At 39.0% G+C, this 16,083-nt stretch overlaps 1 protein-coding gene across 3 annotated transcripts in view; it reads left to right on the plus strand.

The window, feature by feature from the left end:
* The first annotated feature begins 554 nt into the window (after positions 1 to 554).
* Positions 555 to 16,083, plus strand: part of LOC127645485 (protein kinase C iota type-like) — a 30,802-nt gene continuing 15,273 nt past the window's right edge. For 2 of the 3 annotated variants that reach the window (XR_007970782.1, XM_052129123.1), the window contains exons 1-8: positions 555 to 850; positions 11,075 to 11,196; positions 12,791 to 12,880; positions 13,510 to 13,560; positions 13,783 to 13,868; positions 14,283 to 14,420; positions 14,552 to 14,609; positions 15,587 to 15,642. Coding sequence is in view for 2 of the 3 variants with exons in the window: in XM_052129123.1 (XP_051985083.1) it covers positions 771 to 850; positions 11,075 to 11,196; positions 12,791 to 12,880; positions 13,510 to 13,560; positions 13,783 to 13,868; positions 14,283 to 14,420; positions 14,552 to 14,609; positions 15,587 to 15,642 (681 nt within the window). In the remaining variant the exon portion in view is untranslated. The remainder of the gene's footprint in view (positions 851 to 11,074; positions 11,197 to 12,790; positions 12,881 to 13,509; positions 13,561 to 13,782; positions 13,869 to 14,282; positions 14,421 to 14,551; positions 14,610 to 15,586; positions 15,643 to 16,083) is intronic. The other variant, XM_052129124.1, reaches the window with a different exon arrangement.

The following is a 16,083-nucleotide window of genomic DNA, read 5'->3' on the forward strand; positions in this document are numbered from 1 at the left end:
AATTTATCTGATGTGAGAAGACCAGTAATAAAGACGAAAGTCTTGGTGTGCCAGACCTCCCTCTTGTTTAGGTTTACAGAGATGTGCCTTCTTAACTCTGTGATTTTTGTATTCCCACAAAAACGGAAGAATAATTGAATCCAACTGTCTTTAAAGAAGGATTTAGGCAGAAAGATTGGAACATTCTGGAAAAGATATATCTGTGGTAAAAAATATCATTTTAATTGCTTTTATTCTGCACTTAATGTGAATAAGTGAAATACTTCAGTATTGACTAAAATATTTTATCCCAAGTATAAGAACAGAAGAATCGATATTGGTATCGGATAGAAAATAATTGGTATCGCCCATCCCTAGGAGTACTACCAGACGCTCCCATCTTGACGAACTATTAAATATAACCACATTACGTCAACATAAATCAGCATGCAGATAGTGCATATTTATTTTTTTCTCTAAAGTATCAACACAAAGCAACATTTTGATACTAACTGTCACTCCTGATATGTAATGTTGTTGATTGACCCCCCCCGCATTCCGCTGTTTGGATCCGCCCGTCTCCTGCGCGAGAGTGAAGGGAGTGTTTCTCCGTCAGAGACAGAAGTTGTAGTATTATTTATAGGCAGATTCAAACACCGGCCCCAGTTCTGTTTTGGTCCTAGGAATAAGTCTAGTTTGTTCACTGTAGTTGTTGTTGTTTGTCGTCAGACGACAGCGGGCTAGCCCCATTAGCTCACTTAGCTCGCTAGCCCGAGTGCTCAGAGTTCATAATGCCTACTCTTCGGGACAGCACCATGTCCCACCCCGGAGAAAACCCGCACCAGGTCCGGGTCAAAACCTACTACAGAGGGTAAGTAGCCAGTGAGAGCCCGGGCTTTTGTTATTGTTCTTTTTAAGTTCTGATAAATGTAGACCCTTATCAGGATGAGTACTGTCCAGTTTCGGGACATACACAAATATATGATTAGCCAGCTAGCAAGCAGTGTTAGCTAAGTCCAAAACAAAACTCTGAGAGTCTTGTTGTTTTCACAGTTCATGTTCCCCCCACTCTATAGTCCCATAACAGATCACATAAACGGTGATTATGTTATTGTGTATTCTTTCTCATTTAAGATAAGAATAGTTAATGATGAGTGTTGGTTTCATCTGAGAGCAGTGCCTGTTATTGAGCTGTGTCTGTTTGCTTCTTTAGTATTTACGATCTGTCACAATTAGATGGCTCTATAAATATAAATAAGGGAGACTTCCTAAAGTCACATATCTTACTAAATAATACATGTAAACAATGTCTTGTCATGTTAAGCTGGTTTGAAAATATGCTTATTTTGAATAGAGCTTTACAAGTCAACATTATTATTTAAAACTTTACGATTGTCAGTTTTAAACATCTTCTATAATAATAATGTCAGTGGACTTTATGAAATAATTAATCTTGGGAAGTAACAGCCTGTAAATGTGGAACTCTCTTATTCCTCAAAGGGTTCAGTGAATAGCAAAGGAGACAGTTTCTCACAGTTCTTTGGTTGCTGTGAAAATATATTTTACATGAATAAAGGAGCACATTTGTGAATTCTATAACTGATACGATTTTCAGTCAGAGTGGTGTTCCTGTCATGATGATGCTTGTTCTTGTCAAGCACTTGAAAAACTTGTACTACAAGTTTCTTTGCCAGACCTGTTGTAGGCTGATGCCTTTTTACACTCCCATGAGCCCTATTGTGTACAGCTCCCTTGATGTTTTGATCAGTTTCTGCTCCATCTGAGCTTAACAGTTGTGCATTATGTTGGAATTTCAATTGCAATTGACAGATCAAAACTGCTGATTTATTATTTGCATTAGCACAAAGGGAGCAGGACTGTGGTAGAATATTTAGTTTTATTTCAAAGTAGCTGATTTTCAAATTATTAATGATTTGGTGTTTTTAATAAAAAACTCTGAAGGGAGCATGTCTTGGCCCATGATGTAAAAAATCAGTGCTCTGTGTGTGGACAATTTTGAAACCAAATGCGTTAACACTTTACAATTAGGTTCCATTTGTTAACATTAGTTAAAACATTAGGTATCATGAACAAACAATTAACTATATTTGTTACATAAACTTTTTTAGTGTTAGTTGATAAAAATAAAATAGTTTATTGTCAGTTCATAGTGTGTTAACAAATACAGCTTTTGATTTTAAATATGTATATGTTGAAAGTAACATTAATTAAGATTAATAAGTGCTTAAGTATTGCTTATTGTTAGTTCATGTTACTAATGTTAACAAATGGATCCTTATTGTAAAGTGTTACCCCAAATATTTGTCCCTGTTTGTTCTTTATGGTTTCTGTTGTATTTCAACAGGTGATTGTCAGTTGTGGTCATTAGAGCTGAAGTGTGTATTTTCTGCGCCACTAGCATCGGCAAACAAAATTGTAGAAATAATGATGAAAGAATAATGTTTTCAAACAGGTGTTCAGAACTTTAATTGAGTCAAGTGCTTTATATTATTTATCTCGGAAGAGCAATGTTGAAAGAACAACAGATCCACAGTGTTGACACTCTTCAGGGAAATCAACCTACAAATGCCTTATAAAGGCCCCTACATACTTCCTATGAAATCAAAGAACGAGCTGGTGTGACATAATTTAGAATCTGTCCAAAAAGTTGTTTTTGAGTGTGTTTCGATGGTTTGAAACAGCTCACCAGTGTGAACGTTTAGGAAAACGTCTTGCTAAACAACTTCTTACTGCCATTGGTTCGCGCTATTGGTAGTTGTGACCTGGAGCTCCACCCTCTTTGAGTCCGACAACTAATTCCCAATTAGTCAGTTAAGATCAGTCAACATGAACACACTGGCGTGTAGAGTTATTTGCTAGCTGCATTCTGTATTCTACCTATTAATACACTATTTTATTCACCCATCAGTAGTATCAGTGTCACCATAAATGGCAATAACAGATTATAATTGGCATTTATATTATGGCCACGTATACCGTGTCAGCGCCATGAATAAGAAGTGTAAACATTATAAATTACACTGCATGTTAGGGGTGTGTAAAAATATAATTTTTTCGATGCATCACAATATTAATTTAACAATCTCGATATCGATTATTAAATCTAGGGCTTCACGATTTTTGCAAAATGTCATATTGCGATAAGCGATTGCGATATAATAAACAAATGGTATCATGAGTCAACTTGCTTAGTTATCAAGGAAAATAGATTACTGATAATGCTGAAATATGTATTTTTCAACTCAAACATACAAACAAGCAACAAGAACAACTATAAATGCACAGTGTTTTCAAATTAAAATATTTTTACAAAATTAAATAACATCTTTGCATTACTGCAAACTTGTTATTTTCTCAATATTACACCTAAATAAAATAGAACAATAAATAAGAACATACAAATTTTCACGAAAATAAGATTGTCCAAACAAACAGGGACATTTAAGCAGGATGTAACATGTACTTTGTATAAACTCTTTTGAAAAGGAAACTGGATATAAAAGTGTGTTTCACTCAATCAAACCACTAAAACTGTTGTTGTTGTTGTTGTGTGTGTGTGTATATATATGTATATATGTTATTTTTCACATAAGATTGATCTTATGATGATCTCATCAATGATGCAACACGTTGCAAGCTGCAGACAGCGGGCGGCGGTGAGAGATGAGAGTCTCCGTGTTAGCGTGTGCATCAGCCGGTGGAATTTTAAATCTCTCCCGGTCTCGACTCCCGCTCAGATTGGGTCTCTTCCACGACTGGTTGAAGCAGCTCTGACCACACAGAGAAGGACAGTTTTGGAGTTTGTGCTTATTTAGAGGCCACGCTCCCGTATTATATTAACTTTAATTATTGATGAAATAAAGATATATCGCCAAGCTGTAATCTGTGTTTTTGTTTCTGACCACCAGTTAAGTGTCAGCATCCATCTTCACCTGATTTCCACGCTGCACACCGGAAACTCACACGACATGACTGCACGTGCCACTCCCTAAACTGAGACTGATTGGTCATTTTTATTAGCGGTGTAGAAAATGGGCAAATGGCTCTCAGAGAGAATGGGCTGTCACATCCACTTATTTATTTAATAAAATCGCAGCATTTGCAGTCATATAATCGCACATGCTGACATCGCAATTGCGATATGATTAATCGTGCAGCACTAATTAAATCCCAAGTTTGATCTTTTACTCTATGCAAAACCCTCCAATACAACGGTAGGAAATCACTCACATTTGCAACCAGATTTCATGCTATGCAGTAAATATTTACGTATATATGTATGTATACAAGACATTGATTAAACTAGTGTTTCCCTAGTGTTTCTCAACTGGTGGTTCGTCGCAGGTGATGTGTGAGTGATAGCCTATTTAGGACTGCCGAGGCAGATTTAATGACAATCTCGCAATCAGCTAAATGCTTCTCATCTGCACTTTCGCACGAGTGCAACGGAACCAGCTCTCGATCATGATCTGCTCTTCCGGGCTTTCATCGATATTGCGGAGTGCAGACCTCAAAACTGATTTGACCGATTTAAATTCTAGTGAGACTTTTCTAGTTTAAAGTGTTACGGAGAAGTCAAGTCGAACCTCTCAAACAGTAGGTGGCCCTGACATGCCAAACAGCACTGAGGAGGAAAAGAGCAACACTGTGTTATGCACTAAAATTCTCCTGTGTAAAATGTATGTCCTGTTTGAATTATGTTTGAAATTAGGAAACAAACAGGATAATAATGGGCTCATATAAGTAAATAATGCTCTTGAATTTTTAAGAGAGGTAGAGAAAACATCCTGTCGCTTTTGTTGTTGACGTCAACAACTGGAGTTGATTAGTTTAAGGTTGCCTTTATATGCTTTTTTGATTTTTTAATGTCTGGCCACCATTCACTTGCACTGAAATGAGCTACAGAGCTGAAATATTCTTCTAAATATCTTCTTTGTGTTCTACAGAAGAAAGAAACCATCTTTGAGCATCCTCTTATTGAAATGTGCCTTAAAACGCCTCCCCCAGTAGAGTGCCGTGTGTCAGAATGTTTGCAGTATGTCATTGCTCAACTGTTTTGAACTTCTTGGCTCTCATCGAAGAACGAATAAGCACTTTGCCCTAAGTGCAAGGCCTTAAGTTGTTCTGTGTATTAACTTTGGATCTGAGAAAGTATTTTAACTTTGAAAAAGTTACACACATTAGAGTTAAGCCAGTTTCAATCCTAATATTTGTAAACCTCTGATGTGGCAATGTTGGCAGTGATCAAAAGTTGCTTCTTGATGTGTTGAGGCATTGTGGAGGTCATAATAGCTTTTAGCTTGAATGCACTCTTGAATATAATGAAGGTCATGTTACTCACTGTTCATTTTTAATCTTCCTGAAGCCTGGTGTAGATGAAAACTCTCTTTCCTTCTCTCTCTCTCTCCCCCCTCTTTTTTGTTTTGTTTTTTACTTTTCACCCTTTCTCCTATATCTGTTGTATTTCTGTGAGACTTGTGCGTTTTTAGAGTATTTTACTTTTTTCAGATTTCATTGATGTCAATGCACTTCTGTGCTTTAAAAATAAATATTCTTCTAATTAAATGAGACTGTTTGCTAATAAAGTATGGGCTTACCTTGGTTATTTTATATATTGTATTACCCTGTGTAAATTTCTACCTTTAATTTTCTGCATCAATAAGATTTTTTACACGTCCTCCACATTCATAAAAAGTGTTTGAGCTGCAAGTCCTGTTTTACAGCGGAAATAGGCATGTTCATTTAGCTGTTATGAAGGGAGTGTGAGCTGATCCAATGTGGATGCCCTATGGAGGAGTGTGATTTCACCGCCTCCTTTCAGTTATGCTGAGCTCTTGCTGGGTGCATCTGTTCATTCTCCGATCCCACTCTCTTGCAGTCCATCTTCCTGACATATAGTGCCAGTGGGATCTGCTTGAGAGGCTATCGTCATTATGGACTGTCAGAATGATTTGATATCGTTTGAAAGAGGCAGTAATAATGAGAGGAAGTTTATTTTATGCTCCACTCTGTAGCTAAAGTGTTGGTTAACTGACACAGAGCTACTTCACAAAGTGATTTAACCAAGTAGTAGGACATGTTCCTGGGTTAAGATGTTTTGTTGGTCTTTGATCATCTTTCCATTTAAACAATAATTAATAGACAAAACCCCTAACTCTTGTTCTAATATCAGAGGAAATTGATAAGATTTATTTTTAAAGAATATTGTTCAAGAAGACCCAAACCCTAAAATCTAATTGGTATATTGAAATGTTGTTTCAGGAACAACAAGGATGATCCAGAAACATTTGAATCCATCTGCACTTTTTTAAATGTATATATTTATATATTTTGTAAACATGTGCTATATAAACACGCATTTTACCACATCTCACTGTGTTTTCAGTACAGTGGATGTGATGGGTCACCCAAAGGCATGTGTGGGTCAGTGTGCCTGTTCACAAACAGGAAGAAGACCCCTGCTGTCAATATCTAACCAAAACAGTGTGAAAACACTAGAAAACCGATGGAAAGAAGCAGGTCTGCTTAGGTGCCTCCCACAAAGGGAATGTGCAAATAATCTAACTCTGCTTCCTAGAATTGATTTTTATGATACTCCCTGCTGCGCTGCTTTCCTCTTTTGTTTCTAAAAAGAGGAAAATGACATTATGAGTCAATTTAGATTTCCATCATTACCAACGGAGAGGCACTGTGCATCTCCTCACATTTATGATTTGTGTACAGGCCTCTTCACTGCAGAGCTTTGACTGCGTCATGGGTAATCCGATCACGTGATCATGTGAAACACATCGCTGTTTACACCTGGTCCTGTAAATGGTCTCCTGTGACCACTTGTGATCGGATTTGGAGGAGAGACTCTCTGATATCATGACGACATACATCAATCACTATGTCAGTGTGTTACTGCATGACATTAAAGCACAACAGAGTCAGAAAAGACAAAGAAAGGGCAAAAATGGAGCACTGTTTCTCCCAGATACATCTGAAATTTAATCAAAGCACAAATGCAACATTTCTAGCAGAAAAAAGTTATTTTTAACAGATTACCTGTATTGAAGGGGATTCAGATGTTCGTGCTTCTCATATTGACCTGCATATTGATATCAGACACTGAAGAATATCTGTGAAGTTCTTGTTTGTATCCACTTTAAAAAAAAACTGGATCAGATGGTGATTTCTTTTTAAAGCTGCTTAAACCGGTGAAGCTTAAACTGTTGTTTACATTTACATTTACATTTATTCATTTGGCAGACGCTTTTATCCAAAGCGACTTACAAAAGAGGAAGAACATCAGCGAATCATCTTAGGGAAACAGTGGTACAAAAAGTGCCATATTACAAAGTTTCACTATCATCAGAATAGTACACCAAACAGATTTAAGTGCAACAAGAAATGTAAATAATTTTTTTTTTTTTTTTTTTAGTGACCGGTTAAGTGCTTTTGGAAAAGATGTGTTTTTAGCCGTTTTTTGAAGATAGAGAGTGAGTTAGCTTCCCGGATTGAGTTGGGAAGGTCATTCCACCACCGTGGTATGATGAAACTGAAAGTCCGGGTAAGTGTTTTGGTGCCTCTTTGTTTTGGTACGACAAGGCGACGTTCCTTAGCCGACCGCAGGCTTCTGGTGGGAACGTAGCTCTGCATAAATGTTTTTAGGTAATGTTGTTTTAGCGCAACGGTTGACTGACTGTTGAGGGGTTATCCTTCACTGCTGTCTGGGACGCATAAGGACAGATTTATTACACCTCAAATGCGATGAGATCACATTAGTTTTTGACCACATTAGGTTTTTGTGGTTTGATCACATTTTAGACCTTTATTTAGCACTGAACACATGTGATCGTATTTCCCGAAACGCATCTTAATATCAGGTGTAAACAGTGTCTCTGATTAGTGCCTGGCGCTATTAGCCTTTGACGGATATATTGTATCGGCGTATATGTTTACCAATATGCGCAGATATGAAAACTTTTTTTTCTGAAAATATAAACTCAAAAAAGCAACATCCTATCACTTTCAACTGCTTTTATTTTCATCAAAATTAATGTGTAAATATTTGTATGAACATAAAAAGATTCAACAACTAAGACATAAACTGAACAAGTAAGTAACAGTCAGTATCTGGTGTGGCCACCAGCTGCATTAAGTATTGCAGTGAATCTCCTCATGGACTGCACCAGATTTGCCAGTTCTTGCTGCGAGATGTTACCCCACTCTGGGCATCTTTCTTTGGGTGTTTTTCATAGTCAGTAGGAAGGTCTCTTTAGTGTCCTAAGTTTTTATAACTGTGACCTTAATTGCCTACCATCAGTAAACTGTTAGTGTCTTAATGACCGTTCCACAGGTGCATGTTCATTAATTGTTTATGGTTCATTGAACAAGCATGGAAAACTTTGTTTAAAACCTTTACAATAAAAATCTGTAAAGTTATTTGGATTTGTACAAAATTATCTTTAAAATATGTTTACTTTTTTGCTGAGTTTAGTTTGTGAAATACATATTGGAAAGTTAATAAAAAATTATAATTTTCCCTTTTCAATATCCATCATCTTCAACTGCTTATCAAAAGTCGGGTCGCGGGGGCAGCTGCTCCAGCAGGGGGCCCCAAACTTCCCTATCCCGAGCCACATTAACCAGCTCTGACTGGGGGACCCGAGGCGTTCCCAGGCCAGTGTGGAGATGTAATCTCTCCACCTAATCCTGGGTCTTCCCCGAGGCCTCCTCTCAGCTGGACGTGACTGAAACACCTCCCTAGGGAAGCGGCCAGGGGGCATCCTTACCAGATGCCCAAACCACCTCAACTGACTCCTTTCGACGCAAAGGAGCACTGGCTCTACTCCGAGCTCCTCACGGATAACTGAGCTCCTCACCCTATCTCTAAGGGAGAAGCCTGCCACCCTTCTGAGGAAGCCCATTTCGGCCGCTTGTACTCGCGACCTAGTTCTTTCGGTCATGACCCAGCCTTCATGACCATAGGTGAGGGTAGGAACAAAAATTGGCCGGTAGATCGAGAGCTTTGCCTTCCGGCTCAGCTCTCTTTTCGTGAAATCGGTGCGATAGAGCGAGTGCAATACCGCCCCCGCTGCCCCGATTCTCCGGCCAACCTCCCGCTCCATTGTCCCCCTCACTCGTGAACAAGACCCTGAGGTACTTGAACTCCTTCACTTGGGGCAATACCTCCTTCCCTACCTGGAGTACGCACTCAGATGTGCCTCAGATTTAGAGGTGCTAATCCTCATCCCAGCCGCTTCACACTCGACTGCCAAGCGATCCAGTGAGAGCTGAAGGTCACGGACCGATGATGACTTGAAGACAACATCATCTGCAAAAAGCAGCGATGAGATCCCCAGCCCACTGAACCGCACACCTTCCCCACCCCGACTACGCCTCGATATCATGTCCATGAATATCACAAACAGGATTGGTGACAAAGCGCAGCCTTGGCGGAGACCAACCCCCACATGGAATGAACTCGACTTCGTGCCGAGGACCCGGACACAGCTCTCGCTTTGGACGTACAGGGATTGGATCACCCTAAGAAGGGACCCCCCCACCCCGTACTCCCGCAGCACCTCCACAGTCTCTCCCCGGGGACCCGGTCATACGCCTTCTCTAGATCCACAAAACACATGTAGACCGGATAGGCATACTCCCAGGCCCCCTCCAGGATCCTTGCGAGAGTAAAGATCTGGTCCGTCGTTCCACGGCCAGGACGAAAACCGCATTGTTCCTCTTCAATCCGAGGTTCGACAATTGGCCGAACCCTCCTCTCCAGCACCTTGGAGTAAACTTTACCAGGGAGGCTGAGAAGTGTGATACCCCTGTAGTTGGCACACACTCTCTGATCCCCCTTTTTGAAGAGGGAAACCACCACCCTGTTCTGCCACTCCTTTGCATGTTGAAGAAGCATGTGATCCATGACACCCCCTCCACATCCAAAACTTTCAGCATTTCTGGTCGGATCTCATCAATCCCCTGGGCTTTGCCACTGCGGAGTTGTTTGACTACCTCAGTGACCTCCCCCAGGGAAATAGAATCTGATCCCCCATCAGTCTCCGGCTCTGCCTCTAGCATAGAGGGCGTGTTGGGATTTAGGAGTTCTTCAAAGTGTTCCTTCCACCGCCCAATAACCTCCTCGGTTGAGGTCAACAGCATCCCATCTTTACTGTATACAGCTTGGATGGTTCCCCGTTTCCCCCTCCTAAGGTGGCGGACGGTTTTCCAGAAGCACTTTGGTGTGGACCGAAAGTCCTTCTCCATGGCTTCTCCGAACTTTTCCCACACCCACTGCTTTGCCTCCCTCACGGCCGAGGCCGCAGCTCAGCAGACAATGGTGCGGTGGTGGATTGTGTCGGTTAAGTGTTGATTTCACGCTATGTTGTTAACTAGTTGTTGACACGCAATGCTTGAAAGTAAATTCTTAACTTGTATAGCAGAATACGGTGTAACACCACTCAAACAGCGGTGTTTATTTCTTGACTCGGCAGGTGTAAATGCTTCTTGTTTTAAAACCTGCCCCTAATTGATTGGCAGTATTAAAATAGTTAGCATTTGACTGATACTAAACGGTACTACCGATGTTTATTTAGCTATTTATTTAATTTGAATTTTTATTTTATTTTAATGGCCAGCCATTGACTGATACTAAACATACAGTACTGATGTTTATTTAGCTTTCTATTGTATTTTTATTTATGCTTTATTTAAATGATCAGCAACTGACTGATACTGAACATACAGTACTGATTTTTTTTTAGATATTTATTGTATTTTTATTTATTCTTTATTTTCTCAGTGTTCATTTCTAGAATTTGTTGACAATGAATAATAATAATGTCAAATATTATTTGATAAAAATATTTAGGAAAGCAGTCTTCTGAGTACTTTTTCATAGTCGTATTGGTGCAAAATCGGTGCACAATCCACATAGAAAAGGTCTGTTTTCATTCCAGCTAAAAAATTATATCGGCCACCATATCGGTAATCTGTGAATTTTCCCCTCTAAAATCTACTACTAATAATATTTCATCAATAACCACTGATAACTGTCCAAAAATGATTGCTTGTTCTATTTTAGGGACATCATGATCACACACTTCGAACCCTCCATATCCTATGAGGGACTGTGCTGTGAGCTGCGGGACATGTGCTCCATGGACAACGACCAGCTCTTCACCATGAAGTGGATTGATGAAGAAGGTTTGTCTTTCTGTTTCTTGGTCTTTAAGATTTTGTTCCTCTAATTGTCACCGTAGCAACAAGCTGAAACCCCAACCTTTCCGCTGAAATGTCTGCTTCATTTGCATCAGTGATTTATATATTACAAATGAACATGCTTTTGGCAGAATGCATTTGAACCTCAAAATGTCTCTGCACTCGAATGACAGAAATAGAATGAGTGGATTTTGAATGAGGAAGAAAGTGACTCGGAATGCAGTGCACAGCAGGGAGGAGATTTTATGCTGGAAAGATTGACTATGTGCTATGATTAATTGATGCATTAGTCATGTGAGATGGGAGATGGAGGAATGTTCATTTAAATATCAAAATCTTTGCCATTCCTTGCGGAGCCTAGAGTTCATTAGCATAGCTGATCTGAGGGGACAGTCATGGCAAGAGGTTAATCCCTTCTGCTTGCGCAAGACACTGGCACTGATGCCCCTCTGCTGTGATGTCGAATAGAGGGCTGTGTGTCAACACAAGTGGAAACAGTCTGTGCCAAGGACCACTCTTTAGATGACAACAGGACTAACGTCAACTACTAAAAGGACAAACTCTTACTAGTTTATTGGGGATGGCGAAAAGAGGAGATTTTTGTTTCATGCTCTAACTTCAGTATACTCATAGCAAAAGAACTAGCATTTGATATTCCTGGTCTCTTTTTTTTAGAGCTCCTTAAAGGGATAGTTGAATATTGTGTTATCGTTTACTAATTATTTCACTGATTCTTGAGATGTCCTACATAAAAAAAAGTCTTCCTTTTATATTAAAAATCAAGAAATTAATAATAATAAAAATACTGAATAAGTTCAGTCTAAAGGAAATGTGTATACTCAGGGCATTCATTACTTATATATATTTTTTAAATGCATGCTCTTTACTTGGAAGCACATGTAACTAAAACTGTCCTCAGCATGAGGTCACAATGTTGAACTGCTAAACAAAGTGTTTAAAAATGCAACAAATTCATAAATATAATTATCAAATGCAAGGTAGGGAGGGATCTGTTAGATATCAAACAATACATAGAGTAAACTTTAAATAATATTTTCCATAAAAAATATGTCAAAGTTGTTTCTTTACTTTGCATCAACTTTTTTTATAATCCTGAATAAATCAGGCAATGTCATGGTCAGCTGAATCGCTGCCATTGCCATTTTTAAACCTGTTTTGTCCCTTATCACAAGAATCAATGATTTACTCGTCATTATGTCTCATGGTGTATTAAACCTGTATGACTTTCTTTTTTTCCACTAAAGGAGATGCTAGGCAGAATATAAGGGACTGACAGCCTCTGTCACCATTTTTTTTCCATACAATAAAAGTGAATGGTGACTGGTGTTAAGCTTCTGCATAACATCTCTTTTTGTGTCATACGGATTTGGAACAACAAGAGAGTGGGTAATTGACTGAATTTAAATTTTTGGGAATACCATCCCTTTAAGTTCTCCATCACTCTCCCTGTTTCTCTTTGAAGTATCAGTCATGGCTGCTTATGCTGACAAGTTTTGGCTGCCTATGCTGACATCTTTGGTAGTGTTCTCTAGTGAATATTCACCGCTTGTCATTTCAGGGGATCCATGCACAGTTTCTTCTCAGCTGGAGCTGGAGGAGGCCTTGCGTCTCTACGAACTCAACAAAGACTCGGAGCTCATTATTCACGGTAGGCTGGGATTTGGCTTTTGATGTTGGTGAGTGGGCTGTAGTGGATATGATCTAATACGCTTTCGTGGCGCAAGTGTTGTTCCCCAAATTCTTGAAGGAATTTAGACAGATAAAGCCTTGGGGTTGCAACACCCATGCCCTTTTAAGCATGACTTGTGTCAAGTCCCACTAAGAATCTGTGCCCACAAAACTGTCTATTTCCACATAAATGTTTTTGATGAATTGATAATGCTTTCAGCTGTAGTTATTTATTTATAACACTGCATCATATAGGTCCTTAGATCATTAGTGGACAGGAAAGATGGGAGTCAGGGAGAGTTTTACCACACTCATTGACAGATACATTGTTCTGCCTGCTGGGTAAGTAAATTATTTCTGCTAAGGAGACGTCTGGTCACCAGGGCTTACTGAGAAAAAAAAAAAAAAACTCTCAACTGACTCTCCGTCAGTACCCCCTCTCCACACCAGCTGACCTTGCATGTCTACCCTGGATATACTCTGTCTCTTGACCACATGGTCCTTATACTCTGTCAGATGAGGAGAGTTCACAGAGAGGTCACTCTGGGGCTGTATGTCAGTGTAGTGCTGTGCGGACAGCTTTTTCACAATCACACTCTCTTTCTACAGTGTTTCCTTGTGTTCCTGAGAAACCTGGTATGCCCTGTCCTGGAGAAGACAGTATGTACATCTTGTGATATAATTCTAATAAGGTCATTTAAATGATAATGTTTGTGTTTTGTCATGTGCCCTAAAGAATGCAGAGCATTTTGTTGTCTTATAAGAATGGATTTTAAAGTGCTAAAAAACACTTTACAATGACTTTTTGTCTTATTATGATGGGTTTTATCATAACTGATAAAAGGTGAGTGTAACTGCCCTAAAAAATTTTCTCTCATACAGAATCCATATACCGTCGTGGAGCTCGACGCTGGAGGAAACTCTACTATGCCAACGGACATGCATTTCAGGCCAAACGTTTTAACAGGGTATGCAAGTTACACAGAAAAGAGTTTGCCTGGATTATATGCATAGACCTCCAGAGTCAGAAATTAAGGGCAGAGCAAAAATGGCACCAAGAGTGACAAAAATAACCCCAAAATTCTAAATATGGAAGCGAAAAATGCCATTGCCTTCAGTAACATCTGATGTAGTTCTGAATATTCTATTCTAGGCCTAGTTGTACATATTATGGCATACAAAATGACTCAAATTAGTTCAATTTTATGGGAATATATTTTCAGTCTTGTCTTAATTATTCAGATTGAGAACTAATGTAAGTGAATTTATTACATTTAAGAACTTGAAATGATATGCTGTATATTGTTTAGGTTTAGAATGTTCTGACACTGCAGACCTCTGTTGTGTTTGATATGGGATTAATATTTCTGATTTCTGCACAGCGCGCTCATTGTGCCATCTGCACAGATCGTATCTGGGGCCTTGGCAGGCAGGGATACAAGTGCATAAACTGTAAACTGCTGGTACATAAGAAGTGCCATAAATTGGCCACAATGGAGTGTGGGAGACAGGTAATACAGGTTAGTTCAAACACAGAATAAATCTGTTGCAGCAGATTCTGTGTTCCACTTCAGGCCTGCAGTACACACTCTTGATTTACCCATACATATGATATCAAGAGACTTTATGTGACCTTTAAATATTCTTCTAGGACCCAATGATTGGAAGAATTGATACAGGGTCCACTCCATCAGAGCACAATGATCAAGGTACACTAGGCTCTCCTCTATGTATGTCAAACTCTACACATGTACTTGTCATAATGTTTATATATCTTGCCTATTTATTAAGTATTTACTTTCTTCTTGGATTAATTACCAGGCTAATCCTGGTATAAAATACATTTTAGAAAATAATTTCCTATTGAGATTTTCAGTTGAATGTAATCAGAATGAATTTAACTGAGCTGAATTGAAAGTAAATTTTCAGGGAAGAATATTTTGTTTTTCTACATTTGAGATTAAATTATTTAGCCTTGGAATAAATAACATCTTCTGCCCTGATCAAATTTTGACCATAAATATGGATATTTCAGCATTCAGTTTGTCATTTTTCTCAAAACATAAATACTGTATTTAATTCTAAGTGTTGTCATGTGCAGTTCTCCGAGCCTAGAATTAAAAGTTCCCATGACTACAAATAACATTCTGCCCACAGACATACCAGTTGCAAGAATCAGACATCAGGCAGATAAACTTAGCCTGTGTTTTGTTAACAGCCTCACTAACTAAACTATACATTACACAGTGGTGTTAAACAATGCTCATCTGGCTCATTGCACTCTTTATGATGCTGAATTGATCCACTGAGATTGATGGTGGCTCATTGATTTCATCGATCTTCATCTTGAGTGGTTTTAAATGACTGGCTGGGTTAAAACTATGTTTCCTCTTAGTAATTAGCTGTGTGCTTGCAGTGAAACAGATTGATGCATTAGCAGTCTGCAGGCGTGAGTCTTCTCACAAGATTAGGCTTGTTTGTTGGTATTAATGACGTGAATAAGCTCACGGCTTTAGTCACAGTGCTGGTCAGATAAATTTCAATCCCCCTGTTTTTGTCAAAGTGTTTTATTCATCAAGGTGCGTGGTTTGGTTTAGGGGCCTGTGTTCAGAATCAGAATATCAATGAATAATGTCCACAGGCCAGTGATAAAATGACTTCCTTTTTTTCTTTTGATGTTTTCCAGTTCTCGTCAAAAAACACTCAACAGAAAACATCGATCATGAGGGAGAGGAGCATGAGGTAAGACGCTCATTATGAACTTTGTGTGATTATGTGAGCTTACGGCAAGCCACTCTCAGACAGATAATCAGGCCAGAGTTGTCACTAGGGGTAAGGGACGGGGGTGGACACAAGTAGGCTCATTCTGGCTGTATTGATTTCCTTTAGTGGAGCTAATAAAGTAACCTTCTATCAGGGTCATTAGCATCTGATTAAGGGCCTGTGCTACTCTGGTTCTGAGGACTCTGTTGTAATCATGGAAAATCCTACTGCGCAAGGAAAAGGAGATGATAGGAAAGGACAGGAAAGGAGAATGTCATCAAGAGATGTAAATCAGAAATAAGAGAGTGAAAATTTTTATAAGTGAGACCTATGATGTCACACATTTTACACCAGTGAATACTTTATTTTTCAAAGTTAATTTCTGTATAGGCACAAATCTTAACGTTGTACCAGAAAATA

This window comes from Xyrauchen texanus, chromosome 6 (genome assembly GCF_025860055.1).
Source record: "Xyrauchen texanus isolate HMW12.3.18 chromosome 6, RBS_HiC_50CHRs, whole genome shotgun sequence".
Lineage (NCBI taxonomy): Eukaryota > Metazoa > Chordata > Actinopteri > Cypriniformes > Catostomidae > Xyrauchen > Xyrauchen texanus.